The 10320-nt window shown below is 34.7% G+C and overlaps 1 protein-coding gene across 1 annotated transcript in view; it reads right to left on the reverse strand.

Annotated features, from left to right (window-relative positions):
- The window catches only part of LOC120854136 (low-density lipoprotein receptor-related protein 1B-like), a 248703-nt gene extending 244669 nt beyond the window's left edge, over positions 1-4034 (reverse strand). The window contains exon 1 of the mRNA XM_040227932.1: positions 3869-4034. Within this exon, the coding sequence (XP_040083866.1) occupies positions 3869-4034 (166 nt within the window). The remainder of the gene's footprint in view (positions 1-3868) is intronic.
- Positions 4035-10320: the final 6286 nt, after the last annotated feature.

Raw genomic sequence — 10320 nt, forward strand, 5'->3', positions numbered from 1 at the left:
ACAAAAAGAATTACCTTAAGGACGGCAAATATTAAAAGTGTTTTGATACACCTCAGTTCATTTGGTCTCTGTTAGTTGAATTTGTTAACTTCTTTATACGATTGTGAGGAATGTTGTGGAAATATCCTGTATTGAAGGGCTTCCCTGGTGTCTCAGGGGTAAAGAATCCACTTGCCAATGCAGTAATGTGGGTTTGATCCCTTGGTCAGGAATAGCCCCTAGAGAAAGAAAGGGCAATCCACTCCAATATTCTTGCCTGAGAGATCCCACAGATGGAGGAGTCTAGTGGGCCAGAGTCCAAAGGGTTGCAAAGAGTTGGGGCCGCAAATTATTTGGCAACTAAGCAACAACATCCTGTATTGAGAGGCATCATACTGTATGTATATAATGTGTTTTCATTGTTCATGCAATCTAGATAGTGATATTACCACCCATATTAAATACTATGTAGGAAGACGTGAATTTTTTTTAATACACATGGTAATTTTGAACTTTCCTATTGTAAAATTTTTATAAGCACATTCCGACATACAGCTACACCCATATATAAAAGTCCATTTTTCTTTCTTTAAATGAAGCTAAATTATGGAAATTAAAACATCAGTGTTATAGAAAATCATTAATAATAGATATCTTTTCATTATCTTTACCAAGAAGAAATTGATTTTTCTAGGAAACCATTCAGAAAACAATTTAGTTGATACAAAAGCATTCCCAAGACCAAATTATCAGCTCCAAATTGTTAAACTTTTCTCCTTATTAATTTTCACAAGGGTCACAAATATATTACAAGTGTACTCAGGATCTTTTATGAGGAAAAGGAAACATATCCATCTTTGAATCATATTTTGCTGCTGCTACTGCTGCTGCTAAGTCACTTCAGTCATGTCTGACTCTGTGTGACCCCATAGACGGCAGCCCACCAGGCTCCCCTGTCCCTGGGATTCTCCAGGCAAGAACACTGGAGTGGGTTGCCATTTCCTTCTCCAATGCATGAGAGTGAAAAGTGAAAGTAAAGTCGCTCAGTCATGTCTGACTTTTTTTGATCCCATGGACTGCAGCCCACCAGGCTCCTCCATCCATGGGATTTTCCAGGCAAGAGTACTGGAGTGGGTTGCCATTTCCTTCTCCAGAATATGTACTCAGAATGCAACAAGAAGAAAGTAATGGAGATAGAAGTGATTTAGACAGAATTTTTCTACAAAGGAAAGCATTTCCAAAAATTAAAGCAGTGTTTGATTTAATCTATTTCTTTATCTTATGTCTCTAGTAAGTGGAAAAGTCCTTAGAGACTTGATGTTAACTAGGTCCCTATTTAACCCTTGAGAAAACATCTCTTCATTGAGTGTGATTCAAAATCAGGAGGAAGGCTGAAGGTGGGAAAATACACTCAATTCTCATGGTATATTTTTGCCTACAATCGATCATCTTTTCTAAACACAAACCACATATATGATAAAGCTGGTGTTCCTTATATTTGGTGATAGAGTCCAGGACACTTTACCTGAACAAGCAGACAAACATGTTCCTAATTTTCTTTTCTCAAGGCAGAAATATTTTGTTAAACCACTGACTCTGGAATCACAGTATCACTCAGTCATCTTGATCCTACCATTCTATGTCATTGTGCAAGGCCACAGAAGTAGGAGAAAATCCCTCTACTAAGGTAAATAACAGAGATCCAAATATACTTTCCCTTATTTCTAAGTCCACCACAGGTTATGCATTATTTAGGTATTTTATAATACTTTATTTGGTTAAATTTAGAAATATTAAAAAGGCCCAAGTGGTACAATCAGTGCCCTACTGGCAAATTAAGAAATTAAAAAAATATATATTGCCACTTGTGATAAAGATGTGAAACTTGAAACAGCTGGAAACTTGAATTAGAACAGGAAAAGATAGAAGTATAAGCAACTATATGCCCTAAATTTCAATCTGAATTATATGGTACTTTTTCCAAGAATCAACATATATTTAATGCCATTTTATTTTTGTATTGATATTTTGTTTTAAGTTGATCCCTTGTTTTACTATTAACATATATATATATATATACATATATCCCTGTCTCCATTAAATCACAACTCCAGATTTTACTAGAGAACTCATTTATATTTTCATATGATCCATGTCATTGAAATATGATTAAGATATTCAAATTTGTACAATCACCTCTGAGGAAGTATTTGGCAATGTGACGATTTTCATTCTTTAAAGAAGCTTCAGTCTTTAAAGAAGCTCACACATGTCTATCTGGAATTTTGTTTTAAATGTAATAAAAAACTTGAATTAAAACAAAGGAGGACAGAATTAGGTTCTAGAAAATATAGTTTATTTCTGAAAAGAAAGTTAAATTCTAACTTCTAATATCTTGTAATTCACTGTTACCTTCTATTAACATCATCTTTAAAACTGTTACAATCATAAAAGGAATATCTGTCACAGTCTTTAAATAAAAGTAAAATTTCTTTTTATTATACTTATGTTTATAACTGAAACTAAGAATCCACTGGCTTCTTATGTGACCCTGCTAGAGTTCAAGGCTAAGAAAGGAAATATGACCAAAGAAGAAAGACCTTTAACTTCTCAGTCTGAATCTGTCCACAGAGCCAGAGTAATTGGACATTACATTATAAAGAAGGAAAGGACCTAGCAACATACTTGATCTATGCTTTCTCAACATCCTTTCCACTTTGAATTACCTTTCTAAACTAAGATTTACTCTTTTTCTAATGTATCTCTCCATCTCCGGTTTTGAGTCCAGGTTATTTCAGTCCAAATGTGGGAAAATGGCAGCCAGTAAGCTCTGTCAGGTCTCCAGACAAGCTGTGTTAAGCCTGTTCATTGCTCACCATGCAATGTTTAAAAAGCAGTAGCTAAGTTTGAACATTTTATGAACATAAAGAAGTGGAGCTCCTCCTGAAAAACGGGAACGTTTGGTGATCGAGGACCTTTCCAAAATGGCATTAATTTAGTGAGTCTGTCCAGATACCAGATATGCATCTCCAGCTTTCTACAGTTCTTTGTACTCCTTATAGTTTTACTGACTCCAACATGAAGGACAGGTTGCTCTGACAGTTTCGGTAAACATATTGTTACATTCAACACACTAGAATATGAGTTAGAGACTTCTGATTCAGTGGGTTCTTTCTCTCTTTCAAGTTGAAAACAGATTCACTTGACTGATAGCTTGATTCTGTTTCCACATCAGGATCCTTACCTTAATCCTCAACTTTTCCCTGTTTCTTTGTCTAACATTTTATCCCTGCTTCCCAAACCAATTAACTTTTTATAAGTTTTAAGATCTAGTTACACCCATCATGAATATACAGGTAAACCCTTGACCACTGAAGAAGGTAGATTTGTAAAAAGAAGGAAAATTATAGAAAGTTAATAGTATAACTTCATGGAAATAATATTAAGGGGACATTTCTCATGATACATTCTATTAAAATATTTGGTTGCAGAGGTTCTACTTCAAATAATCTTAGTATAAGTAACAGTTCAGAGGGAACATGTTTTTATGTATGGTATCAATCTACTGTGACAAAGACTTCTCATTTGTCCTTTGCTCAAAAGCACTCCTTGCTGGTAAATACATGATTGTTTAAGAGCCCAACTTCAAAGTCTAAATTTGTGTGTGTGTGTGTGTGTTTACTTTTAATAGCATTTTTCAAAAAAGCACAATAGTCACAGCTTTGAAATGCATATTGAATGTCTCTGGCAATAAAACTCATGCTTTCTCAATAACTGATAAAGCTGGGATTGAAAGACAAGACAAGTTATAGGTTCTCTATGAACTTTCAATAAATAAAACTATGAAAAATTCAGTATTTCAGTTGCATTTTTCTGCAAATGGACTCACCACGGCAGTGTACTCCTTCATCATATCCATCTAAACAGTCCAGGATGCCATTGCACAGTTGGGATAAATGAATACATTTGTTGGCACCAAGGCAAGCAATGTGATTCCAGGGGCACTTGATTTCTACCTCCTCAGGACCTGGAAAAATTGTAGGAAGGAACACCATGATTTGGGTTAGCTTAAGTTTTTCAACTCCAAAACTATTAAGCACAATAAATTGTTAGCATAAATTTATAAAACAAAACAATGAAAAATCCTACCAGAGAGCAGTACTGATTATCAGAGACATCAAAATTAGCTTATGTATTTAAAAAATTAAATTTTAAAAGCTGTATAGGAAATAAAAAGTGTATTTTTCTCAAATAATGCATTTAACCCATAAATAGGCATGAATTGAAAATATAAGGGTTGATTTGACTTTTTGTTCTATCTCTTATCCTTAGATAAGTGGGAAAGATACTTAAACCATGTAAGATACCTCAAATGTGAAATTATATAATGGCAACGCCTTGGAAGGGCTCTTTATAGAATTATATCAGGTAACATGAACAAAAAGGTTTCAGTGGAATTTAAATGAACTGTGTCCACCTTAGAGTTATTTTATACTTTTAATCTTTATAAGTATGGAGAGCAGCTAGCTTTATACTTCTATGTGGAGTCTTTTGTTTTCAAAAAAGTCTTAAAACTGAGTAACTATCATGCAACAGAATTTTCTAAAGAGCAGATGAAAAGAGTGCATTCATTTAGTTTATCTACTGGTGGTAACTACACTTTATATAGTCATCCCTTGCATTTTTAAAGATATACTTAACTCAGAACACCAAGATTTTTCTTCAAGCTCATCAATTACAAGTCTTTATCAAACATTCACACTGTATATTGTTATATCTAATTTCAGGTTGCTAAATTCCTATTTATACTTGTTTTATAAGCATCCTCCAAATTTCCCATAATGATTTTTAATTTTGCCAAGCTCTCTCGAACCCAAAGTGCAGTTACACCATAAGACTGTAGTCATGTATTAATCTGACACTGATTATTGCAATAACCCAGATTTTTCAGTCAAGACACACTTCTGATTTATAACATTTTGTCAATATCTATGGGACATTATTTAACCAATTTAACATTAGTTTTCTCATCTGTAAATGGAACTACCAGCTAAGTCTACGTGGTTGGGTTGCAAGGATCAATAGTCAGTCATGGCAAAGCACTAAGCACTATGGGATATAGGCTCAGAGGAGGAATTCCATATGTGTTAATCATGTAAATAAATGCAATGTAGTCAAGATTCTTGTAGAGGAGAATCTAGAGCCAGATTCTTGAGTCCAGTTTCTGGTTCTATTAGTTGAGTAACTTGGATAAGTTATATTTTGTATTTTGCCAGATTGTTATAAGAAGTATATGAAAAGTTTTTAGTATTTTTCCTGGCAAGCACTAAATAAGTGATAGATATTGATGTAGTTAATAATATTCTAAGAAGGTGAGTTGCCTTTTGGTAAACACATATCTTATAACTTTCTTTTCTGTTTCAAGGCCCTAAATAAAAAAAAAAGAAGCTCAAAAATATGTTTTACTTTATTTCAGTTCAGTTCGGTCACTCATTCATGTCTGACCCTTTGCAACCCCATGAATTGCAGCACACCAGGCCTCCCTGTCCATCACCAACTCCCAGAGTTCACTCAAACTCATGTCCAATGAGTCGATGATGCCATTAGCCATCTCATCCTCTGTCATCCCCTTCTCCTCTTGCCCCCAGTCCCTCCCAGCACCAGGGTCTTTTCCAATGAGTCAACTCTTCACATGAGGTGGCCAAAGTACTGGAGCTTCAGCTTTAGAATCAATCCTTCCAAAGAACACCCAGGACTAATCTCCTTTAGAATGGACTGGTTGACCCTCCTTGCAGTCCAAGGGACTCTCAAGAGGCTTCTCCAACACCACAGTTCAAAAGCATCAATTCTTCAGTGCTCAGCTTTCTTTACAGTCCAACTCTCACATCCATATATGACCACTGGGAAAACCATAGCCTTGACTAGATGGACCTTTGTTGGCAAAGTAATGTGTCTGCTTTTCAATATGCTATCTAGGTTGGTCATAACTTTTCTTCCAAGGAGTGTTTTTTAATTTCATGGCTGCAGTCACCATCTGCAGTGATTTTGGAGCCCCAAAAAATAGTCTGACACTGTTTCCACTATTTCCCCATCTATTTCCCATGAAGTGATGGGACCAGATGCCATGATCTTCGTTTTCTGAGTGTTGATCTTTAAGCCAACTTTTTCACTCTCCTCTTTCACTTTCATCAAGAGGCTTTATTTAGTGAGGCAGAATAATGACAATAATGAAAATACCAATCTAATATCTTCTAGATGGGGTAAAAATTATAAGAATTGCAGAAGATAGTTATATACTAGAAAACTAAGAAAAAAGGAAAGTACACATATTATGTAAGCAAAAAACACAGAAAGCTGGAAAAAAGAAAGCTGGAGTTGCCAAAAGTAATATAGGTTTTTTGAAATGCCTTATCAAATATGAATTCTAGGTTTATGTGATTTTTGTTTGATGCTAAAACAGCTTTCAACCATTCGTGTTTGGCAGATGTAAACAAATTTTTCTGATGTAGTTTCACTAGCTGAAATGTTACTACTAATAGATTCCCTATATTCTTCATGTATATTATAGTTACCACTATACAAAGGTATTAGTTCTGTCAAATACAAATGTACAACTCATTTTACTGAAACATATCTCTGTAACTTGAGTATCAATATTTAAAATATATACTTCTCCATATATACATATATATGTATACATACAAATTAAAAAATATATATATATATATACATATTTAATCCAAATTGTAGGAACTAAAGCAAGGGAAACTCTTTTCACTGAGGGTTTCTACCTACTGAAACTTATATTTAAGATGAACATAAATGCATTTTTAAAATAAAAATTTTAAATATAAATCATTTTTATAATATATAAACTAATAAAATTTTGAAAAGCTATGACCAGTAGTCACAAGACAGCTTCCTTTTTTTTTTAATTAATAAGCTGATTCTTAAAACTTGAAAAAATGCATCCTTGCATAAATGTCAAAGAAGTGTTTGGGACAGTTATATTTAGATTTCTGTAAAAATTTCAAAAATAACCCTACCAAAGAACACTTTATAAACCAGGAGACTAAAAATCTTGAGTTAGAGACCAAAAATTACTAGGTAGTTCTAAAAAAGCAAGATTTTTCTAAAAGCAACCCGTTTGTTGAATGAAATACATGTGAGTTTTCAATTTTAAGATTGTCAGATAACTAATGAACATGACAGAAAGAGTGAAATGCATATCTAGTATCAAGAAGAAACGCTCAGCTATTTACAGATTTTGAGAAAATAAGAAAAAATGTCTGGATTTCTCAAAAGGAATACATAGAACAATTAAATTCTTCCTACCAATAACATATAAAGACAAAAGAGAAATTTGTTTAGAAAAATGAAAGAGTTAATTGATTTTTCATCAATGGGTTATAGTTGCTTTCCTCATCTTTGATATGCTCTTGTCTTGGTTCCCATCAATGCTCAGTAACTGGTAAGACAACTGCAAGATGGACTGGACTTTCATCAATTCTCCCCAAATTTTCATACCCAAACATACTAGGACATAGAAAAATTGCAAATTACACTGAAGTGAAGAGCAGAAACTATTCATAGAATAATTATAGAGGTTGCCCCAGACGTTGAGGATTACCCTCAAAATTGAGGGAATCAATATCTTAAACCTCTTTGACCAGCTCTGGTATACTTCAGTTGGAAAACTGCTACAACCAGAATGTTGTTGCTGTCTTTCTTGAAAATGTGGTTGAGATGGGGCAGTTTGAAAAATAGCAATGCTTGCCTGAAATCCTCAACTGAAACCAGGCAACATGGGTGTACAGTGCAGGTGCTTTGGGGAATAATCTATCTTGATTCTCAATGAACATTTAAGAAGTAATGCTGTGTGTATCCCCCGAGGCTCCTTTAGTCCAACCTCAAATTAGAAAACTCACCCTGATCACTACTTCTCCCTATATACCTGTGTAACAAGAAGCAGCATGGAAGCTGTATGGACTTCCCAGAATATGTCAATGCTACATTAAATAATTCATTTCATGAGGACTTTCGGGCACTCAGAACTTTTCACAACCAGCAGTTATAATCTGGACATAGCAAAGAGGGTCAGCAGCTATCAAATATACCCAGAATTATCTATTTAATTGCTAATTATGAGGATTGTGGGGGGATAAGAGAGAGGTGCTATGATAACAGGGCAGCACATGAGAAATTCCAAAATAGTACAGACTTTTAAAATTTTAACAAGGATGGGAGTCCTGGTGAGAGAATTACTTCACTTGTCAGTAATTCACATTTAGAAAACATTCCCAGTCCTTCAAATCTAATTTTAGGTAACCAGAGCAATATGGCAGAATTTAAAATACAGTAATTAAATATAAGACAGAAAAACCCTATTATGAGTAGGATTTAAAATATACAACACAGAAGAATAATATCCATATCTTAAATTTTTATAAGTTTTACCCAACTAGCTGAAATAGCTTTCATTTTTTTACCTGAACCTCATTTTACAAATAAACCTTCTAGTATAAAGCAAGATAGCATGATTCATCTGCATGTTCTTGAATGTTCAAATTATTTTTAAACATAAACATCTACTCTGTTCAGAAAAAAAGTGATAATGGAAGACATAAATCTCATCAAATGTCCTTTCTGACTAATAATTGAGATGGTGCGTTTTATGAAGGAGTGGAGGTTTTTCTTTTATAATGACATATATGGTTAAATATCTGCCCTTGTCACTACATCATCACATCTTAGGATCTGTATCAATTCTTCCTCTAAAGTTTAATCTTCTCAGGCTTTTATGGTGGCTCAGACAGTAGAATCTGCCTGAATGCAGAAGATCTGGGTTCAACCCCTTTGTTGGGACGATCTCCTGGAGCAGAGAATGGCAACCCACTCCAGTGCTTCTACCTGGAGAATTCCATGGACAGAGGAGCCTGGTGGGCTACCGTCCATGGGCTCACAAAGAGTTGGACACAACTGAGTGGCTAACACACACACACCTTACACTCTGTCACCTTACACTTTGGGGGTTTTGTTCTATCAATACTTGCTGTTTTGTTTAATTGTATTTCCTATGTCTATCTTTCAATAGTTCTAACTTTTGTCTGGAATCTCATTCAGTTTATTTTAAACCTACCCTTAAGAATAAATTTGCTTTTTCTGCCTGAATGTTCCTTGAGGTGATATATATGTATTTCAACTGTTAAACTGCACCTGCTGCAGTCCCTCTCACTCCAGCCTCTGCTTCCAACCCTGCTGAGCTTCTCCCCAGGTCTTCCTGATGGTCCCACTAACAGTAAAGCCAGAGGCATACAGCATCCTTCAAAAGTTGAGCAGATTTCTGCTCTCTTAGCCATACTTTCCTCCATTATTGTTCATGCACTGAAAACTCTTGTCACACTACTGTAATTTATACCATTCCATAAACATACTTAGATGCATTTCATAGATGCTCTTTTATAAACTTCTCTTTCTCTCCAGTAAAGGAATCTTTAGTTCCCTTAACATTTATATACTGCCTGATACAGAATAAACAATGTTCGACATTTAGTTGGTGAATGAAATTTCTAGCAATTGAACTTTCTTTAATATTCTAGAAGTTACCTTTTTTAAATCATCAGTGCATTCTCAGAATTGATTTCACAAAACAAAACACATTTCACCCAAAGACTTCTCTCAAGCTCTTGATATTTATAATTACTGACCACATGAAATCTAAACTCCTTGGCCTGATTTCATGTTCTAGCTGAAACTAAATTATTTACAATTAATCACCATTACATTATATACAGTTATTTTCAGTACTTATACTCTATACAGTCGACTCATTGGAAAAGTCCCTGATGCTGGGAAAGATTGGGGGCAGGAGGAGAAGGAGGCATCAGAGGATGAGATGGCTGGATGGCATCACTGGTGCAATGGACAAGAATGTGGGCAAACTCCAGGAGATGGTGAGGAACAGGGAGGGTGGGCATGCTGTAGTCCATGGGGTCACAAACAGTCGGATGCAACTGGACGAATGAATAACAACATACTCCACTGATTCTTTTTTATCATTCAACTTCCTAAAATACACCTAATTTTCCCCACCTATAAATTTTTTGATATGTAATATAATCATGTGAAAATCATCTCTTTTTCACACACCCAGTAAAATCCTTCAAGATCTGGCCTCTCTATCAAGTTTCTTCTGTGAATAAAAATAGGAAATAATGGAAAGTTTAGGTGGTTTAGAGACAAAAACCTTGAATTAGAATTTTTATCTTCCATGTATTAGTTGCCTTATTGCCAAATTCAGACTTAGATTGAAGAAAGTAGGGAAAACTACTAGGCCATTCA

This window comes from Oryx dammah, unplaced genomic scaffold, assembly GCF_014754425.2.
Source record: "Oryx dammah isolate SB20612 unplaced genomic scaffold, SCBI_Odam_1.1 HiC_scaffold_27, whole genome shotgun sequence".
Classification (NCBI taxonomy): domain Eukaryota; kingdom Metazoa; phylum Chordata; class Mammalia; order Artiodactyla; family Bovidae; genus Oryx; species Oryx dammah.